Here is a 22,779-nt window from a genome sequence, read left to right on the forward strand (position 1 = left end):
TCCTGTGCTACAGAGGGGGATAGCTTGTGATCGGAGGCCATGACTCAGGCTCTCTGGTGCCAGGCCCAGTTGAGGATTGGGCTGACGGCAAGGTGACAGATTGTCAGATCACAGGAGTTCATAGCGTTGTGATGGCACCTATGTGCAGAGGGACAGGAGATAGGCTTGTGGAAGAAGGACTTTCATAGATCCTCTCTCTCATCTGCAGGCCCACATGGAATTTCTACTCCCAGAACTCCACAGAATTGGAATGCCAGTCATTCAAAGAATGCCACATCCACACTTATACGTTTTTGTTTGAGTTTTCCATTTTCCAAAGTTTGCAGCAATTGAGAGCGTTTTCTAAATGTTCTTTTTTGGTGGATGAAAATGCCGTTCTAGTGTGAATGAGAGGCTTAAATATAGCTAAAGTAATGGGTTTTCAATCGAAAATGTATTAGTGTGCATGTTCTACACATCCATCGCCCTTTGTTTCATTGTCAAAGACCCCATAAAATCAATACCATGTCTTTTAGCTTTGAGGCCATCTATGCGCTACTGTACTCCTAAAAGTTGACAAAATTGACTTCAAGCAGATTTACACATTTAAGGTTGACAGTCTTTCTCTTAAGGGAAAACTGACCAAAAATATTGGTTACATCATCTTGCACTATAATGCATATCAAAATTATTGTCCAATCAAAAGCTGTCTAGAATGTGAATGCCTCTCCTCCAAATATTAGCTGTCAACATCAAGCAAGAGCAAATCATGGTTCATGGCTGTAACATTAACTAAAGGCTATGGGCTATTTAAAAAAGCGACAAGCCCTTCGATAAGTCCCTTCCCAAATTTCTGTTTCAGTTGGGAACTACATCAACACACACAAAACAAACAAAGAAACAAACTGTGTTCATCATGGCATTTCATGAGGTTTTTGCCAATTTTGTCAAATTTCATTAAACTTCAAATGCGATTCCTAGATTTAGTCTGGGCATGGTAATCTGGTATCTTCTCAAGTGTTACCTCTCCATTTTAAAATGAATACAAGAAAACAAGGCCAATATGGATAACTGAAAGGTGCAACTCTTTCATAACTGATGAACAGCGAATACAAGTGCTCTCAAAGAGCAAGAGAGGTGTAGAAACAAAGGGAGAAACCTAGAGAGCGAGCTCATGGTGGGTTGACTGCTAGATTACAGCTCTCAGTATTATTATGATAATCAGGGGTTGTATGGGGATTTTGGAGATGGTAGCAGTCCCTCGGAGCAGGCTTTAGTCTAGCAGTTTACTACAGCACATAATCACTGTCATTATCACCATATTCAACACTGTACTATATTTTCCCTTCAGTCCCGTGTAAACAAATCCTTTGACTAACATAACAAATCTTCCCATATTAATGCTTAGCTATAAAAGCCATGTGAAAACAATTCGGTGAGCTAAGCAGGAAGTGGGAAAATGATCTAGCTGGGGGAACACAGAAGGGGTTGGGATGATAGAAAATAAAAATGAGCAAGGGTAGAAAGCGGAGAGATGCATGAAACATGACACATGTCGGGCGTCTCTAGGGAGTATGGAAGGTAAACAGTCTCTCCCCCCGGGGTTGATGCAGTAGGGCAAGAAGGTAAAACAGCAGCATGCTGTGTCAGGTGGTCAGGTGGTTCCTTAAGTCAGGAACAGTTATCCTTAGAGTGCATACTAATCTCTGATAGCCAGTTTACAATGGTGTTATGACAATACATTCAAATGGTCAAACATGCCGACCAGACGATGCTGATCAACAACATGGAAAATGTTTTGCAAGAAAAGCAAGGAAAAAAGAATTCAGGTCATTGCTTTAAAGAAAAGCTGATCGTACATGCTTCCGGCTAAATATAGGAATACAACCACCCTGCTGGCCAGGACAAAGCACACCAGCAAACATACTGACCAAGTGTTATCAGTACCCTTAGAAGACTTACAGGAGAGAGATCAGGGTTGAGCAAAATTCATAATTTCAGAAATGGCTCTCTTTCAATTCATGAGTTGAAATTGTAATTGAATTGGCCAGGTCCCACAGGATATTGAATTTGAATTGGAATAACAGGGAGAGGAATTTACTGAACTGAAATTCACATAACTGTGCATAACTAAAACAAAACATAAACAAATTACATCATTAATATGGACTAATACTGCAGATTTATTTCCTGATATGCACATTTTTTTTTTTTTTTTTTTTTTTTCAACTGATAAGACATATTTTTCTAAATTATGGTCAATACTGTCCAAATAATTAACATAGCCATCCAAACAGACTTGAATTTATTATAGAGTACCACAAAATATCCACCGCATTGTTTTCAGATATACAACTTTATAAAAATAAGGGTAACATTTTACAATAAGGTGCTATTTGTTAACATTAGTTTTCATGAACAGTGATATTTTTACGGCATTTAATAATCTTAATGTTAATTTATCAAAATAATATCATACAAATACAAAATGCACTGTTTGTTCATGTCAGTTCATATTGCATTAATATTAACATATGCCACTTTTAATGCAAAACAATTATGTATATGTGGAAATAATCATTAACCAAGATTAATGAATGCCCTCAAAATATTGATCACAAATGTTAACTAATATAGTTAAAACATTTTTACTAGTACAACCTTATTGTAAAGAGTTACCAAAATAGGTATTGATATTTAAAACTTTAAAATCTATTGATTATATTTCATAATATGTAAATTTTGGGAAATTATGTGTTCTCCCATAATGCTCCATAAAATTAAAGTGAATTCACTTAATATAATCATATGCACTGGCGGCCAAAATTTTGGAATAATGTACAGATGTTTGCTCTTATGGAAAGAAATTGGTACTTTTATTCACCAAAGTGGCATTCAACTGATCACAATGTATAGTCAGGACATTAATAAAGTGAAAATTTACTATTACAATTTGAAAAAAAAAAAAAAACTGCTTCAAAGAGTTCTCATCTAAAAATCCTCCACGTGCAGCAATGACAGCTTTGCAGATCCTTGACATTCTAGCAGTCAGTTTGTCCAGAAACTCAGGTGACATTTCACCCCACACTTCCTGTAGCACTTGCCATAGATGTGGCTGTCTTGTTGGGCACTTCTCACGCACCTTACAGTCTAGCTGATCCCACAAAATCTCAGTGGGGTTAAGATCCATAACACTCTTTTCCAATTATCTGTTGTCCAATGTCTGTGTTTCGTTGCCCACTCTAACCTTTTCTTTTTGTTTTTCTGTTTCAAAAGTGGCTTTTTCTTTGCAATTCTTCCCATAAGGCCTGCACCCTTGAGTCTCCTCTTTACTGTTGTACGTGAAACTGGTGTTGAGCGGGTAGAATTCAATGAAGCTGTCAGCTGAGTATATGTGAGGTGTCTATTTCTCAAACTAGAGACTCTGATGTACTTATCCTCTTGTTTAGTTGTACACCTGGCCTTCCACATCTCTTTCTGTCCTTGTTAGAGCCAGTTGTTCTTTGTCTTTGAAGACTGTAGTGTACACCTTTGTATGAAATCTTCAGTTTTTGGCAATTTCAAGCACTGTATAGCCTTCATTCCTCAAAACAATGATTTACTGACGAGTTTCTAGAGAAAGCTGTTTCTTTTTTGCCATTTTTAACCTAATATTGACCTTAAGACATGCCAGTCTATTGCATACTGTGGCAACTCAAAAACAAACACAAAGACAATGTTAAGCTACATTTAATGAACCAAATAGCTTTCAACTGTGTTTGATATAATGGCAAGTGATTTTCTAGTGCCAAATTATCAATTTAGCATGATTACTCAAGGATAAGGTGTTGGAGTGATGGCTGCTGGAAATGGGGCCTGTCTAGATTTGATCAAAAATTACTATTTTTCAAATAGTGATTGTGCTGTTTTTTACATCAGTAATGTCCTGACTGTACTTTGTGATCAGTTGAATCCCACTTTGGTGAATTAAACTACCTATTTCCTTCCAAAACAGCTAAATTTGTACAGTATTCCAAACTTTCGGCCGCCAGTGTGTGTGTGTGTGTATATATATATATATATATATATATATATTATAGGCAGCATTTCTTTATTCATTAATTATAAACATCATGTAATGTTTCAGGAAATAGCCCATATGTTGTGTGTAATATAACATGTTTATGGGTAATTCACACTGAAAAATTAAATGTATTTTTAAAAAACTACATTTGCGTAAAGCAGTTATATAAATTTCTTTAAATTAAAATTCCAATTAAAATTCTGCATCCTGTTATACCTCAATTCAAATTCAGGAATTCAATTGGCATTTTAAAGACATTCTCAATGCCATTATAAATGGTACACAACCCAGAGAGAGAGAGAGAGAGAGAGAGAGAGAGAGAGAGAGATGGGGGTGGGGGGGGTGGGCAGGCAGTGCATTGAATGAATGATTTGGTGTTGATTCGCAATGCCATCTACCTCTGACAATGGGTGTAGCAGAGCGTCCTTGTCCTCTGAGCTCCATACGGAGCTCTCGCTAAGCCAGGCCGGGCCTAGCTAGTGTAGCCTTGACATCGCCTCTTCCGCTGACTCACATTAAACATGTATATTCCCCACTACTCTTTCTCTCTTTCTCCATCATCCCCACATATGCTCTGTACACACTGTTGAATGAAAACCATGGTTGAATAAATGAATAAGTGCATAAATAATCAAAATAGACAAATAAATATTAATAAATACAGTAAAACATCAAAGACGATAAAGAGTTTGAAGACTGAGCAGTCTTCAGAAGGGTGGAGCACTCATGAATATCCCTCTTTTGTTCAATAGGCTACAAAGCTCATTTGCATATGGGCATTCTAACCCACAAACACTGCATCTCATTGGTCAGATGTTGTTGTCACTCAATGAATGCGAATTCTGTTTTTCTGTGTATCTCAGTTTCCATTGTACTTGACTGGCAAAATAACATTTAAAATACCTTTAACAAACTCTTGGAAGCTTCTACCAAGCTTTAATATAGATATAGATTTACTCTGCCTCCTGTTCATTTAATGTGGGTCCATCTAACCCAGTAAAAATAGCCTCTTAAATGCACACACACATACTCTGGTTTACAGTCATCCAAATGTTCACATTCAGACAAATACAAATTGTAAATTAACTGTCACACCAACTGAAACATGTAAAAACAGTCAAATACAATCTAGTGTTTGCAACTAAAACATTTCTGGATATGTGCCTCTGATTTTTGTTCACCTAAATATCTTTTATTCTATTCATCTAGTCATCTGATTTCTATTACACTCCCCACATAAAACATACCCTGCACTACATTATGGCTGCTCTCAATCAATCCACACTGCACCAGTGCGGCCCTGGGGCACAGCGTATTCCCCTTTTAATTCATGTCAAGCACTTCCTGTCTGGGAATGTTGAAGGTCAAACATTACCAACATGTAATGGGGTACATTACATAAAAATTGTGCCAGGATTTACCTTGTTTGCATGTAAAATCCTTCTCTTTCTATCTTTCTGTCTCTCTCTCACTGTCTGGCAGACAATTAGATTTCCTGGCACCGCTGTGCTCAATGAGGGCCAGAGAGAGCGAAAGAAAGGGAGAGAGAGATTTGCAGTGTCGCTCAGGTCACAAACTTCAAAACATCTTTATTTTTTAACGTTAAAGTTTTCAATTTCTGTAGCAGTACAAGAAATATTTTCATAGTATTTGATACTTTTTTGTTGCTTTTGTTCATATGGTTTATCTATGTACAGGAGACGAGTAGAATAAGACTTGCTTTCATGTGTTTCGTATATATACAGTAGTTGGACTCAGCTGAAGAAGTAGCAAAAAAATTCTTCTAGTGACAATAACACACAGGTGATACAGCACGTCCACCTAAAATATCCATCTGTGATTCCGAAGGCAGTTTCAGTCTGTGATCCGGCCCCTTTAATCAGAACAAAACCCTTGAAAAGGTCCCTTTCACAGTCCAACTCTGGACTGCCAAGCAGCTTCAAGACAGCCTGCTGACGATGAGTTGTGTCCTCCCTTTCCCCCAGTTCCTGGTCTCTGTGGTTGTTCTGTACAGAAGGGAAAGTTCAGGGAGAAATAAAGGCAACTCCACTGAGGCAGCCTGTTTCTGAACAACAGTCCTTGTTTTCCCTATATGTGTTCACACTCTTGATGTTCAGTAACTAGCACTTCTGTGAGTGTGTGTGTGGATTCCAGTTTGTGTTCTGGCTCAAAAACAGTTATTTTTGGCAACACTGAAGAGCTTTCAGAGAGATTTTTTGTCACTTTGCAGTATAATGGCATAGCCCCATCTCCTTGTGTAACAACTCTCATCAATTAATGATGAAGACAGACAGAGAAAGGAAAGACAAGGTAAGGAACGACAAAAGTAAAAAAAAAAGATGTTAATACTCGACGTCAAATAAACAGAAAAATAGAGACTAGGATATAATGGTTGGGGATATTCTAGAAGTAAAGAGAGCTGAAGGCAGAGAGGTCCATTGAGAAAAGGCATATAGTTGGACTTACTGTTTTTGTATGTGTGTGTCAGGGTTAGGAGGGAGTGGAAAATGATCCTAATGAGAGAGCGTGGTTACACAGCACTTCAGAGACCTTGCTGCCATGGAGACAAACCTCTCTCTCGCTCTCCCTGTGTAGGCTTTCCTTACCTCTCACTTCAAAACAAATGAAAGAGTAAAAAGGCAACCAGACATAAATAGGGCATTAGAGACAGAAGAGGAGTCCATCATCATCGGCACTTAGCATCAAACCCTGTGGCATTTTTTCTCCTCCACCTCTTCTTCATGGTCACAGGCTGGTGACCAACTGCATTTGTCCATCTCCCTCACTGTGGGGGGGCTCGGGTGGGGTGGGGTGGGCTTCATTGCTAGGTCTCCTAGGAGGAGCCTGGTAGAAGGTCTGCATGGGGGCTCCGCGGGAGCCTATAGCTGGCTGGCCCGAGCTGTAGTACAGCTCTTCTGGAGGCTGGGCCGAGCGTGGAACCACCTCTAATGGTTCCGGGCTGCTATCAGGGTATGGCGAATCTTGAAGGTTGGTTATGCTGGTGTAAAGGGAGTCCCGCGCTGGTGAATCAGGGGCTCCGCTGTGGCCCTGACCAGCTGCACTTTGACCACTGTGACCGCTGTTACCCAAGCTCTCAGTCAGGTCTGCTGTATAGCTTTCAGATTCCTCAGCATCACTCTGGTAAAGCACGGACTGGGCGCGCTGCAGGAGTAGGGGCTCCTCAAGAGCTTTATACAGCAGTTCCATGTCCTGCGGTGTGCGTTGGCACACTTCTCTTGAACGAAAGTCTTCGTCGTCCTCCAAGCCTATTGTTGGCTCAGCCCCAACTCTGCCCCGCCCCATTCCCATGTGGCCATGTCCTCTGGCCAGGCTGCCACACGTTCTGTCTCCACCCCCAGCCCCACCACCTCGTAGATTATTGTGCACTAGTTCCGATATGATCATCTTCTCAAATGCCACTGCATCCGAGAGGTTTCTCCGTATGCCGCCGAGAGTTTCTGAACCCCGTGGGTTGAGTAGGGGAGGGGGACTATCCCCACCTCCGCCTCCCAAGAAGTCACAGCTGCCGCCGGGACCACCAGTACCCCCGACACTGCGCAAAGAATAGCTGTTGTTGAAGTTACCATTCAGAGGCAATGTCTCCATGCCTCCATGATCTCGATTCTTAGACAGAGTGCACTCTGTTGAGAAAGCAAATGAGAGAGGTAAGCCAATGAGAAAGAGGAGGGAGAAGTGAACACTTCATTACGTATTTCGATTACAATGGGGATTCAAAGCAAGAGAATCTGTGATTAAATCAATGAGGAAAGCAACTTCCATTGCAAAATTAATAGGTTTATGGACAGAGGCAAGTTATTGCCAGGGACATAAAATTTGTACATAGACACACAAGGGTTCATTACACACTTAAAGAGGTTATCATTTTGCAAAATTAGCCAATAAAATACACAAAAGTTCCATAAACCTCAGAGTGAAAAAGTCTTACTTGGGTCACGAAAAGTTCCTGATAATCCACGGTGAGGACATGTAAGGGCAAAATGAAACAGAAGTGAGAAAATACTGATTTATTCCCTTGCACAACATTATTAATCATGCATTTCTACATTAAGCTTTATATGGAAATGTCTATTTTGTCATGTCATCCACACAAAATACATGTCGGCATAGAAGAAATCACACTAAAGAGTAATTTTTGAAATAGTGTCACAGACATAAAAAGACAACAGTGGACACCCATGGGCAACCACACATCTGTTGACCTGTAGCATTTGTGATTGTTTAACCCTAAACCATCTGGAATAACATGGTGTGCCTCATTCTCATTCTAGGGAGTTTAGGCCGGTGTATCATTTTTGGTTTGGAGAATTTAGGAGCAGTGCCTCATTTGTTAATTTGGGGATATTAATTAGATTTTTGTTTGTTTTTTGTTTTATGAGTTTAGGGACAGTATTTCTTTTTTCTTTTTGGCCTGAGGAGTTCAGCAGCAGTGGCTTATTTTTGGCTTTGAAAAGTTTAAAGCAATGCCTCATTCTTTGGTCTAGGGCAGGGGTGTCAAACTCATTTTGGGCCACGGGTCTGATTGGACCAATCTTTACCTACTTTATCTTTGTTTAAATAACTAAAAAAAAATGATGAGGCACTAACAAAATGTTATCATATATATCATATATAAACAACAAGGTTAATGACTGATTTAAGTTTCAAGAACTTTGTACACAAAACATTTCAACATGACTGAGAGCAACTTGCAAAAAATCACATATTCATTCAGCCCCTGTGAGTAATTCATTAAGTTCATTTACTGAAGGATTTGTCAAACTGATTTAAAACGAGATCTCGTGAGTTGGTGAATCACTGTTTTAAAAGTAGTGGCTCATAAGAGTAATTTATTCATTAATCAGACTAAACCAGTCACCGTGTTTCTTGTTGAGTACAGCCAGTGAACAAAACACAATAGAAAGGTGCGCTGTTTTGGTGTTATTTCACAGTGCACACTTTTTTTTTATGCCATTCAATTCAGACTGCAATCTCATAACTTGGGTAAAAGATAATTTCTTTAGTGACACTGGTAGTTCAGCGGAGGAGCAAAGAAAAATTAGAGCAGGAAAATAAAAATGCTGTTTTCATATCTAACACTGGGGTAAAAAGATACTAAAACTTTTTTGCCCACCAGCCACAGTGGCTGTGAATGCCCATTCACCAGCCACTTTTATATTTTTTACCAGCTTTGTTATTCATAAAGGTATATACGAAAACACCAGTTCTGAAGCTGTAGTGAATTATGATGACACACATGACAATTCATTAATGTCGCTGCATGTCATTTGCTTTGTATGGTAATGTATTCAGCCACAAATGTTTGGAATTAAGCAATGTTGCATTCACAATGTGTGTAAACGTGAACTGCTTCTTGGAAATCAAGCAAACTAAACTTAGAGCACCTCCTGAGATGGTCAGAGATCATTTGCAGCGTTCTTATGGACAACACTGTTCTTGCCATTGCAAACTATTTTCAGATGACTGAAACAGCAGAAACAGTGAGCACTCTGCATGCGCGTGTTTCATGAGAAGCGCTGTGCTTATGGGCGGCAGAGCTCCTCTGAATACACGGTGAGTCAGACATGCACATCAATGGCTTTAGTCTTTAGTCTGTTCTTCAAAATATAATCAAGTGTGTTTCTTCAAACATGCATCTTTGTGTCTGACAGCATTTCTTGTCACATGTCACTTCAAGACTTTTTATAAGTCGCTCGCCACAGAAATAACCCACAACTGCGCATAAAATATCCACATTTGGCGGGTTGGTGGGTGTTCATTTTAAACTCTGAACAAAAGGAAAAACACAAAATTTACTAATTTAATTAACCAGAGATTACATCACAAATACACACACAATTAGTTGAAAGGAATCAAGCAATAATATTTACAATAAAAAAAAGAGAGAACCACTCACTCTTTGGCAGGAGCTTTGGCCTCAATAAACCATCTAAAACCAAACATAAATGCCAAGAAACTAAAAATAAAACAATAAAAAAATAATAATAGTTCAATGGGTTGGAAACAATGCAGTAGTTATTACATCTAATATTTATCCTTGGACCTGTCCATGTTGTCACTATATCTGTGAGAGAAACACTGTGGGAATGTGTAGCCATGTGTCACCCTCAGACATGTGAGGCATTCGCTGATATGCGTGAGTCTGCGAGTGATGAATGACCCTCGTAATTAAAAGAAATTCCACTGATCATGCAAGCTATAACATACATGCAACACCACAAATGTACATTTTTATCTGTTCTGCTGTTGCTAATAATATAATAGTATGAATACATCTTACCCAAGTTACAGGCAAAATCAACGTGAATGTTTTCAAACATTACATATTTATTTTTTCCGCAAATCAAAAATGAGGCATTGTTTCTCCTTGGCGGGCCGGATCTGGTCCATGGGCCGTATGTTTGACACCCCTGGTCAAGGGAGTTTAGGGTCATTGCCCCATTCTTTGAATTTGGAGTTTAGGAACAGTGCCTAATTTTTTGGATTGAGGATTAAAGGAACAATCCCTCAATCTTAGGTTTAACTAGTGTAGGAGAAGAACTTAATTTTTTATTTGAGGAGTCTAGAAACAGTGCCTCATTTTTTGGTTTGGGGCTTGAAGAACAGTGCCTCATCCTTTGTTTTGGGAAGCAGAGGAACAATGCCTCGTTCTTTGGATTGGGGACTATAGGAACAGTGCCTCATTCTTTGGATTGGGGACTATAAGAACAGTGCCTAATTTTTTGGATTGGGGATTATAGTAATATTGCCTAATTCTTTGGATTGGGGAATTTAGAAACAATGTCTCATTCTTTGAATTGCGGAGTTTAGGAACAGTACCTCATTTGTTGGATTGGGGAGTAAAAGAACAGTGCCTCAATTTTTGGAATGGGGATTTTGAGAAAAGTTCCACATTCTTTGGATTCGGGTGCATAGGAACAGTGGCTCATTCTTTAGATTTGTGGAGTTTAGGAACAATGCCTCATACTTTCAATTTGGGGAGTTTAAGAACAGTGCCTCATTCTCTGTTCTGGGGAGTTGAAGAAAAGTGCTTCATTCTTTGTTTTTGGAAGTATAGGAATAGTGCCATATTCTCTGTTCTGGGGAATTTAGAAACAGTGTCTCATTCTTTGTTTTTGGGAGTATAGGAATAGTGCCTCATTCTCTGTTTTGGGGAATTTACAAACAGTGCCTCATTCTTTGTTCTGGGGAGTTGAAGAACAGAGCCTCATTCTTTGGATTGGGGACTATAAGAACAGTGCCTCATTTTTTGTTTTGGGGAGCAGAGAAACAGTGCATTATTTGTTGGATTGGGGAGTAAAAGAACAGTGCCTCAGTTTTTGGACTGGAGATTATATGAACAGTGCCACATTCTTTGAATTGGGGAGTTTTGGGGGGGGGGGGGGGGGGTTGAGAAAAGTTCCACATTTTTTGGATTCGGGTGCATAGGAACAGTGGCTCATTCTTTACATTTGGGGAGATTAGGAACAATGCCTCATTCTTTGAATTTGGGGAGTTTAAGAACAGTGCCTCATTCTTTGTTTTGGGGAGTTCAAGAACAGTGCCTCATTCTCTGTTTTGGGGAATTTAGAAACAGTGCCTCATTCTTTGTTCTGAGGAGTTGAAGAACAGTGCCTCATTCTTTGTTTTTGGAAGTATAGGAATGGTGTCTCATTCTCTGTTTTAGGGACTTTAAAAACAGTGCCTCATTCTTTGTTCTGGGGAGTTGAAGAACAGTGCCACATTCTTTGGATTGGGGACTATAAGAACAATGCCTCATTTTTTGTTTTGGGGAGCAGAGAAACAGTGCCTCATTTGTTGGATTGGGGAGTAAAAGAACAGTGCCACAGTTGTTGGACTGGGGAGTTTTGGAACAATGGCAAAAAAAATTTAATGAGGGTTTTAAGAAAAGTTTCACATTCTTTGGATTCGGATTAAAAACAGTGCCTCATTCTTTAGATTTGGAGAGTTTAGGAACAATGCCTCATTCTTTTTTTGTGGAGTTTAGGAACAGTGCCTCATTATCTGTTTTGGGGAGTTTAGGAACAGTGCCTCATTCTTTGTTTCAGGGAGTTTAGGAACAACGCCTTTGTTTTGGGGAGTATAGGAACAGGGCCTCGTTCTCTGTTTCAGGGAGTTTAGGAAAAATGCCTTTGTTTTGGGGAGTATAGGAACAGGGCCTCATTTTCTGTTTTGGGGAGTTTAGGAGCAATGCCTCATTCTCTGTTTTGGGGAGTTTAGGGACAATGCCTCATACTTTCAATTTGGGGAGTTTAAGAACAGTGCCTCATTCTCTGTTCTGGGGAGTTGAAGAAAAGTGCTTCATTCTTTTTTTTTTTTTGGAAGTATAGGAATAGTGCCTTATTCTCTGTTTTGGGGAATTTAGAAACAGTGTCTCATTCTTTGTTTTTGGGAGTATAGGAACAATGCCTTTGTTTTGGGGAGAATAGGAACAGGGCCTTGTTCTCTGTTTCAGGGAGTTTAGGATCAATGCCTTTGTTTTGGGGAGTATAGGAACAGGGCCTCATTTTCTGTTTTGGGGAGTTTAGGAGCAATGCCTCATTCTCTGTTTTGGGGAGTTTAGGAACAGTGCCTCATTCTTTGTTTCTGGGAGTTTAGGAACAATGCCTCATTCTTTGTTTCTGGGAGTTTAGGAACAATGCCTTTGTTTTGGGGAGAATAGAAATAGTGCCTCATTCTTTGTTTCAAGGACTTTAGGAGCAATGCCTTTGTTTTGGGGTGCATAGGAACAGGGCCTCATTCTTTGTTTTGGGAAGTTTAGGAACAGTGCCTCATTCTTGGTTTCAGGGAGTTTAGGAACAATGCCTTTGTTTTGGGGAGTAAATGAACAGGGCCTAATTCTTTGTTTCGGGGAGTTTAGGAACAATGCCTTTGTTTTGGGGAGTAAATGAACAGGGCCTAATTCTTTGTTTCGGGGAGTTTAGGAACAATGCCTTTGTTTTGAGGAGTATAGGAACAGGGCCTCATTCTCTGTTTTGGGGAGTTTAGGAACAATGACTTTGTTTTGGGCAGTATAGGAACAGGGCCTCATTCTCTGTTTTGGGGAGTATAGGAACAGGGCCTCATTCTTTGTTTCGGGGAGTTTAGGAACAATGCCTTTGTTTTGGGGAGTATAGGATCAGGGCCTCATTCTCTGTTTTGGGGAGTTTAAGAACAGTGCCTCATTCTTTGTATCGGGGAGTTTAGGAACAATGCCTTTGTTTTGGGGAGAATAGGAACAGGGCCTCATTCTCTGTTTTGGGGAATTTTGAAACATTGCCTCATTCTTTATTTAGGTGAGTTGAAGAACAGTGCCTCAACAGTCTTTGTTTTAAGGAGCTGTGCATTATTCTTTGTTTCGGGCAGTTTAGAAACAGTGCCTCATTCTTTGGTGTATGAAGTTTAAGATCAATGTCTCAATCTTTGTTTTTGGGGAATTTAGAAACTGTGCCTTATTCTTTGGTGTTTCTGATGAGACATTATTCACACGCCACCGACTTAAAGCCAAAACTAAGTTTATTTCACAAGCCCTTTCAAACGCTTGAAGATGTTGTGATATTCTTTTAACTCATGGGCGTGTATTGAATGCAGGAGATGCGTGTGGAGGCAAAGACCAAGGCGTGCGGGGGTTTAAATATTAATGCCCGGTATGATTTTAATCAATGCTCCTCTGTGCAGAGAGAGAGAGTAATTAGACATTCTAATGAAACCCTTCTCCTACTTCCTCTCCATAAGCATTCTAAAAATGTCCTTACAGCCAAGCAGAGCCAAGTGTCGCACCGTCAGCCTGACACATTACACAGAGAGAGGGAATGTTTAAAATATTCAACAGAGACGCTGTCTTAAATTTCACCCCACTGACACGGGAATCGCAGCTATCTTTCTCTCTTGCTGCCTCTCAATATGCACATGGAGGCAAACAGTACGGCTTGAGGGTGAAGCCTACTGACTTGGCCAGCCATATGTGTGTGTGGTGTGGGTAGAGCTATGATGATACTCTGTGTCAAATCTCAAAGGAAGACTCTCTCCTCTCTCTCTGCTGTCAGTCACTCAACTTCAGCCTTGGCTTTAATCGATGCTCTGGTCTGTCTATCCAGCATGCGGGATTAAAACACTGGCCAGATGGTGAGCCCCTGTCCAGCCCTCTGAATCACACTGACAAACCGACAGGGAGTAAACACACACACAGACCCACACAAACACAGCATATGCACAAGAGTGCACAGACTGTATCACTGCACATGAAGACCGTCAATGACACTCGCACACAATATGTCAAAAAGAAACTGGCTGACGTATATAAAAAAAGCACATCCCAGAGTAAAATTATATTGCTAAGAGGTTCATAGCTCAGGAGGCTTATTGGATGGTTCAAACCAAACCAAACCAAACCAAACCAAACCAAACCAAAATTGAACATTGAAAATTCTGTCGTTATTTACTTATGTTGTTCCAAACCACTTTCATCCATGGAACACAAAGGAGACGTTAGCAAAATGTTAGTCTCAGACACTATTTAATTTCATTGTATGAAAAATAAAAGTTAAATGAAAGTGAATGGTGACTGAGGCTAACATTCTCACTAACATCTCCTTTGTGTTCAATGGGAGAAAGAAAGCTATACATGTTTGGAACAATATGAGGGTGAGTGAATGATTTTTGACAAATTTTTGGGTGAACTATCCTTCAGTATCAACGGTCACATATGTTTGTCTTAATATTCCAAAGTAAAAATAAATTTGGGCAAAAAAAAAAAAAAAAAAAAAAAATAGTCAAACTAACTAACTAAAAATTTGTGAATTGCATAGCACAGATAATTTGAATAATTTAATAAGAAATGTTATGTAGTTTATAATGAAGTTTATAATGAAATCTCTGATTTCAGACTTATGTTTTGATTGCAGACTTTTGTATCTTGGCAAATCTGAGCACAATTTGAGACATTGTTAAGATCTCTTCTAAATCTCTAGAAGAGACAGATATGAAATTACTAGTGACTTTTTCTCAAGAGAAAATTCTGAGCAGTAAGATATTTCAGCAAAAGTCTCCATTTGGTCTCGTTTTAATCTCATTTCTGTCTATGAGTAACAATTGGCTATTTGCATAAGACGCCATGTTTGATTTCTGGTTTACAGAGTGTGGGCATATCCACTTCCGGTTTCGCCTGGCGAGGGTCCAGAAACAGCTAAAAATGGCATTTTATATGAGGTGTTTATAGAAAAAAGATTTAAAATGTATTGTAGCTTTGCAATGAAGACACACAAGGTCGATCTCATAAACAGTGTGTTTATTTAAGGCTGTTGTCGGCCACAGCCACGCCATACACTCTGTATTTGTTTAGAGAAGCACACTTAAAACAACGGTGAACCCCTTCTGCCCACAGTCTCCCCTGTGCACACACACATATACACATGAAACATTCAGAAACAGCTATCAATTCAAGACATTACATCCCAGTAAAATGCATAACACAACAAATTCCTCTTAACAGTTAGAATAAGACAATAAACAACATGTCAACATGTTACAGTATGTATGCAGTTACATCGATGAATATGAAGGTAAGAAACGATAATAAACATCAGAAACAACAGTAGCTCATCTAAGTTTCTGTGAACTTGAATAAATAATGCTAGGCTTGGATACAGATTCAGGAAGATATACAATTTGAAGTTGGATATACAACTGCAAGGTAAATAAGGTCATATGAATCCTCTGTTGAACAACAACCAACACATATATAAAGTTGCAATTTCTGTTTGCGTCTTACGTCTGATTACTCATGCAACTTTTTTGGTAACACTTTACAATAAGGTTCGATTCTTAAACTTTGGTTAATGCATTTGGTATATTGAACTTACAATGTCTATTTTAGAGCATTAATCTAGGTTAATGTTTCATTTAAATATAATATTGTTCATTGTTAATTACCATTCGTTCATATTCCCCATGTTAATATATAGATAGAAATGAACATTAACCAAGGTTAATAAATGCTGTAGAATTATTTTTAGTTGTTATTTCACATTAGCTATTGCATGTTGATGTACAGAACCTTATTGTAAAGTGTTAGCCACAATTTTAACACTATTTACTTCATATCGCTGGTCAGCTCGTCGCTGCTGGTTGAGGCACACAAAAATGTAAAGTGAATGTTATCTCCTGTCGCTGATAAACCTCTCTCCTTTCCCTCTTTACTTGGAAACACGCTCATGATGGCCTCATCCAAGTCTCTAACAAGTCTCCTTTGGAAGTTTCTTCTCAAAGCAACAATAAAGGCCCGCTTACACCACGATCACACTGTGTGTTCTCACTCAATTTCAATGAGCGCTAGTACGACTGGACGTAAACATGCACACACTCGTGTGGTGAAAGCTCACAGGCGCCATCTTGTGCAAATAGCCAACTGAGATGTTTAAGAGATCTCCTTTGCGATTTTCTATCAATTTGCACATAGTGAAATCTGCACACACTCACCAGTGGAGTTGAAAACTCCGGGTGAGGGTGGGGTAAACGTCTCAGCCAGCAGGGTGTTGTAGGGTGAGGTTCCTGTACGGGTCTGCAGCACAGGGTTGGTCAGAAGATGATTCGCCATTGTAGCTAAACAAGAGAAAAGAAAGAAAATACTTGGATATACACCAGCTGATAGCATCTTTTATATGCACCTGCTGTTTACGTTATTTTAGTGCCTGATTCACAAAAATAATTATGCAAATAAAATAAAAAATGGCGCAAACATGCTGAAAAGATATTGTGCTGAACGCAGTTTGCACAGTGGAATTTCTCCTTGTTGCAAAACGGATCTGTGACCGGGGTGCTGCTTGTGGAAGACGTAGCAGACTACCGTTGTTTGGCATACTTTACTGTGACTGTAAAGCATCACTCCACCACTGTGATCTAGGCACCTGAATCAGCTCTTTAAAATGCCTAAAACAAGTGTCTGAACATATAGCATACTGGTTATTATGCTCTTCTTTTGCATTTGATCACCAATTGAAGAATTACTTATGCCATTATTACTAGAAAACAAAACATTGTTGTCAAATTAAAATCTGTTTACCATTTGCTTCCCAGAGATGGTTAAAGTGAAGTAGGTAAGTAGTGCAAATTTTTGTAAGTAAAGTACAATCTTTAATAATCATAATTTGAAAACAAAGGAGCTACAAAATGACAATGATTTAATTAAAATATGTATGGTACAGTGCTACATTATTTCATATAGCACCTGGATATACTGGAGTGCGGCTGGTTAGTGAATAAAATGCATATTTTTGCACTGAAATCCTTAACGCAAAAGTAGAGCAACTGTTTAGTTAAAAATTTGCCCCTTAAAGGGATAGTTCACCGAAAAATGAAAATTCTGTCATAATTTACTCACAATCATGTTGTTCCAAATGCATATGACTCTCTTTCATATTTTAGTTTTTAGGTAATGTAGAATGTTAGGGAGCCTCTGTCACCATTCACTGTCATTGCATCTTTTTCTCAGTTTAATGAAAGTGAATTGTGACTGAGACTTTCAGTTTCTAACATTCTACTCAAAGACTCCTTTGTGTTCCATGGAAGAAAGAAAATCATACAGGTTTGGAACAACATGAGGGTACGTAAATAACAACAGAACTGAGCATTACCAACTATGATTTTGCACTTCACAGTAAGGTTAAGTAGAAGGCACTCCATGTTTATTGTGTCTGACTTTTCACCAAAAAAAGTCCCTAATGTTGCTGTGTGATGTCGTAATGGCTGATTTGATGGAGTGTATATTTGGAGCCAAGCTGAAATGTATTTGAAGAGTAGTCATGAAACATAATTCCGTGGCTCACTGTCAGATGGAGTCATTGGGAGGAAAATGGTAATGTTTGCTATTATGTAGTTCCACTGAAATGTGGGTTCATTTCCCAGTGAAATGTGAATGCTTGCAGTAGACAAATGTGACTGAGAAATGGAACGTTCAGTATGGCCCATAATGCACTGGTGCCTGGGGCTTTCAGACAGAAATGCCATGAAATTAAAAAGAGGCCAGTATGACATCGAATGGACTGAGGCAAAGTGCAACCTAATCATCTATCAGAGAGGACCGCCTCAAGAATTAATTTTAGACGTGCACTTGCTCGCGCTCGCATACACTTTCTCTTGGCCGCATTTACATGATCATATTACATTATTACATATTACATTATCCATGTTTTTTTTTGTTTTGTTTTGTTTTTTACAGATTGGTCGTTTCATGCATGTAAACGGCGCTTCTGAGATCAAATACATGTGATACATTCTGATACATAATTGACATTTGGTCATCTGACCTACGTCTAAACACTTCGATTTTCCTCTTAAAGCTAAAATATGTAATTTCATGACCCAGTGGAACAGAGCGCATCTGTCTGGTTCCGGAAGAAAAAGCCCATTCATTTTCTGCACAGATGACTTGATTTTTAACAATATTAATATTTTTTTAAACCTTTAAAGACAGACCTACCATGAGCTCAGAGATTGATAATTGATTGTAAATGCTTATGTTAAAGCTATCTGTTTTTAAAAAAATTGTATTTAATAGCAGAATTCCTGTTGTGAGAACTTCACCACCCTGTGAATTCTGAGGGGGAAAATCCATCAATCAGATAAGCGCAGCAAACAAACCAGAGCAAAAGAGCCCTGCAGCGACTGTTCACTTTCATGACACACTGCGAATGATGCAATTGAGTCGGACTCCCTACACTCTCAAACGACTTAAATATTTTTATATATCTAATTGTGTTATAATAAAATCTAAATATTTTGTTTCTATACTTAAAATCCAAAAATTTTAACCAATAGTTTTTAATTATGGGATAGTAGTTCATGCGCTCATGGAAGACGGTAAGTACGCAGTCTTGTACCTTTGTGTTTTTGTCTGATTTTCAAATCCTTTTTTGCTTCAAATCAAAGTTTGTAATATTGTGATTCACCTTAGAGCTGGTTGGTTTGGTTCTTGTCTAAGGGTTCTTTATTGACAATTTTTTTTAATCCCTATAAAAAAAAAAAAAAAAAAAAAAAAAAAAGGGGGGGAAAAAGTGCAAGTAGGCATAGCTACAGGCCAGAGATCTCCAAATGTGGGCGGAATCTCCAAAATAGGGTGTGGTTTCTTTAGAATGGGGCGTGGTTACTCCAAAAGGGGGTTGCGCCTACTCCAAAAGGAGGCAACACCTCCACAGATGGTTAGGGTTAGGGAAAGGGTTAGGTAAGGGGCTCCCTACATCTTTGCTGGTGATGTGGAGCTACCGCCCCTTTTTGGAGCTCTGTCTGCAGCTGTACCCTTCTCAAAAAGTAAGCAGTCACTGTTGCGTTCTACTGGAAAAATAATGATTGTTTTGTAAAAAATAATAAGGATTCTCAAACACAACTTTCTTCCATTGGCCAAAAGAACAGATAACCCCACCCCAAACTCACATCATTGGTTGAGACAATGTTGCTATGTCAGGCTGATCGGGATGCTTAAACAAAAAGAACAATGTTTAGATAGCACCAAAAAGCCAGTTTTCAGGAAAAATCAACCTTTTTTTAAACCGGGATTTGGAGAAAGTAAATAATTAAACACTTCAGCTTTAATTTGTTTTCATTGTGACCTGACAGACAGGCTCAAGTGAAGTTGCTGAATGCATGTGAATTCCTACCTGTTAATCATAGGAGTAAAATCTTTTAAACTACTCACCTAAACTCTGTCCTCCAGCTTGTCTGCTTCTGACAAGCATCACAATAGAATTCGGAATGTGATACATTCTATAACATTTTGCGCATTAAAAAAATCACACCGGGGGAATAGTTGGAACATTTTGATCTTACATTTTGAAAAGGTTATTGTAAGCACAGTCTGTTTTGTCTAAAGTGAATGTAAACAGATGGGACCAAAAAATCAGATGTGTCAAAATATCGTTTCTGTGCTTTAGGACTTGCACACATACTACGCACATTGTTTAGCTCTTAATTCTTCTAAATATCTAACAGGAGTGTCTTGTGTGAAAATGCAAACACAGTTTGAAATGTGAAAGGAAATCTAGGCCAACGGGAGGAGAGGGGAGGGAGGTAACGGTAACGGTAAGAAGTCGACTCTCGGAAGGAGAGAAAAGTCTTCACACGGTTTTGAAGTGGGAAATGAGAGATATAGGAGTTGAATGTGATAAAGACACCACCGTGCATGCAGACACGCCCTTTCATTACACCTCTCTCTCTACTGCCAACTGCCATTCACTCTACCAACAGCCACAAAACTTTTCTCCAACAGTGCAAAAAAAAAAAAAAAACATCCCTTTTTCCTCTCTCTCAAATATATTCTACTCTATTTTTTTTTCTTTTTCTGCAGCTATATGGTTTAGATTTGCCTTTCCGTCTCATACTTTCTGTGTCTCGCTTTGATTAAAGTCCCCGGAAAGCAACAGTCGGCACACTGTTGTGAGGACGCTCCTGTCATTCTCCTCAATTAGAGTAATTACTCCCCGTTCATTCGCCGGCTAATCACTTCATTAAAAACAAAATGGATAGAATTAGCATAAAGAGTGGCAGTTGATTTAGCTGCTGCCTCTTTGTCGTCGACTCCCCTGTTCACCCACAAACACCAATCCCTGTGATAATGGGAACGGCAATGACGCCATACTCCATGATGGAAACGGCCTGCTTTTGTATTCTCTCTCTCACTCAGTCTCTCTCTTAAATGTCTCCTTTTTAACTTTTACAGTATGCTGATTGAGTACTGAAATAAAAAAAGTAGGCTTTTTGACTAACTTAACCAGCAATACCAGAGAAAAAAATACTGGTTGCCCATTTATGTCTTCTGGCTATACTTTTGAAACAATGTGTATTTTCTTTTAACATTATGGACTGGCCCCATTCACTTCTATTATAAGTGCCTTACTGCAACCGCAATTTTTGCTTTTTCTTCAAATAAACGAGGGACGAGTTGAAAATATATATTTTTTTGTTAATCATAATTAGGCTAAGCCACAAATGCCGTTGATTGAGCTTAACTTGTATTGAACCCTGAATATTCCTTTAAACGTTTGTGATAAAAGACTTCATCGTGCAATGATACCATACTGTAACTTTCTGAACTCAAATCTTCCACCCCAGGTGAAAAAAGGCCCCTTTTTTTTAAACTAAGCAGCAAAAATCTTTAGATTTACGACATCAAAGCCCTAAAAACATTAACATATAGTGTGACCGCCCACATTTACACATCAATGACACCAAGTAGGTATTCAGAAACTTGGCCCACCCAGTCATGATGAGGTAATATGGAGAAAGCTGGATAGATACTATTACTCCTAAACAGCAGATGAACTAATGATAAGAGCAAAATGAGGCAAAATCTGTCAAAACCTGGGCTGTTTCTGGCTGTGTGTAGCACCTGCCACTTTGCCTATCATTCTGAAGGATTGCATCATTAAAAAGGAGCACCTCATGTCTATTTTTTTTTTTTTTAAAAGATCCACGTTCATTTCAGTCCTACTTTTACAGTGCAGATTGTTTCTCTATGTAATGCAGGCTATGCTAAGTGTCTGTTATTAAAGGATAAGAAACGACATTGGACCCAACGACAAAACCTGCAGCTCATTTGTGAGCACAGAAAAAGCTGCAACTCGTTTCACATGTGAAGAGAATGTTTAGATAGTTTTAAAGGTGCAGCAGCAGAAAAAAAAAAAAAAAAAAGAATGGTTGAGAAAAAGGGTGGCAAATTGTCAAAAAAAAATAATAAAACACACATTTTGCGAAAAAATTTATAAATAATTGTTATAACACATGGACAGGGAAAATAAAAATGATAAAACTGAGGAGGTGAAGGAGCGTCTCACCCCGGTTGAGGGTGGGGGTGCTGTTGATGTCTCCGGCCATGAAGGAGGACTCTGTCTGTTTCCGCACCGTGTCGTTCCACATACGACGGATTCTGCTCTGCAACGAACATATGGACAGACAATTATTCTTTACTATGAAGCACTCTACAACATGAGTAGGTGAGGTGATGGAAATGTTATGTGAGATACAACAGAAGTCTACAAAAAAATTGTTATGCTGTCTGTATGCATATGCAGATGTGTTACCTGTCTATGCACCGCTGTGTGGCGTGCCTGGCTGCTGGTATAGTAACGGTTGTTGGCGCGCAGGGCAGAGTTCTTCAGCGATCCATGAGAGCTTGTAGTAGATGTGCGACTGCAACAGTAAGAATGACGCAGGCACTTGCTGTACTCCTTATGCACCTGAAGCACGCATACACATAGCATTAGTACTCACACACACACACACACACACACACACACTCACACACACACACACACACACACACATACATACACACACAAGTTAATCTAGCTACTGTATCTAAATGAGGCCATACTATAGGCGTCTCTTGTTTTTAAAGGTTAAGTGTGTAATTTCTGCACCATTAGTGGCACCAAATGGAATAGAGCACAGCAGTGCCAATCCACTTTTTTATCCATCTTGGTTCCCAAATTATTTTTACTATTCATTTTTATTTTTATTACTCTTCATAAAAGAGTTATTTAAAAACCTATAGCTATTTATAGCTTAGTCATAAACCAAACCAACCAACTCCGAGGTGAATTGAAACAATTTAAACTTTGATTTAAAGCAAAAAAATTAGTATACGATCATAATATCTTTAACCTAATGTCTTTAATTAGGGAATGAACTACAATCCCTAAAAGCATTGTAAATGAGGTAATCAAATTAAAATTGATGGAAAAATATAAAAC

General features: G+C 38.8%; 1 protein-coding gene across 3 annotated transcripts in view; it reads right to left on the bottom strand.

The window, feature by feature from the left end:
* Positions 1-4,263: 4,263 nt before the first annotated feature.
* adgrl1a (adhesion G protein-coupled receptor L1a) overlaps positions 4,264-22,779 on the bottom strand; it is a 259,597-nt gene continuing 241,081 nt past the window's right edge. For 2 of the 3 annotated variants that reach the window (XM_051714890.1, XM_051714891.1), the window contains 5 exons: positions 22,108-22,263; positions 21,862-21,958; positions 16,517-16,639; positions 7,989-8,006; positions 4,264-7,683 (listed from right to left, as the gene is read on the bottom strand). In XM_051714890.1, the coding sequence (XP_051570850.1) occupies positions 6,788-7,683; positions 7,989-8,006; positions 16,517-16,639; positions 21,862-21,958; positions 22,108-22,263 (1,290 nt within the window). In that variant the 3' untranslated portion in view covers positions 4,264-6,787. Of the gene's footprint in view, positions 7,684-7,988; positions 8,007-15,372; positions 16,640-21,861; positions 21,959-22,107; positions 22,264-22,779 lie in introns of those variants that run through there. The other variant, XM_051714892.1, reaches the window with a different exon arrangement.

Source organism: Myxocyprinus asiaticus, chromosome 13, assembly GCF_019703515.2.
Source record: "Myxocyprinus asiaticus isolate MX2 ecotype Aquarium Trade chromosome 13, UBuf_Myxa_2, whole genome shotgun sequence".
Taxonomy (NCBI): domain Eukaryota; kingdom Metazoa; phylum Chordata; class Actinopteri; order Cypriniformes; family Catostomidae; genus Myxocyprinus; species Myxocyprinus asiaticus.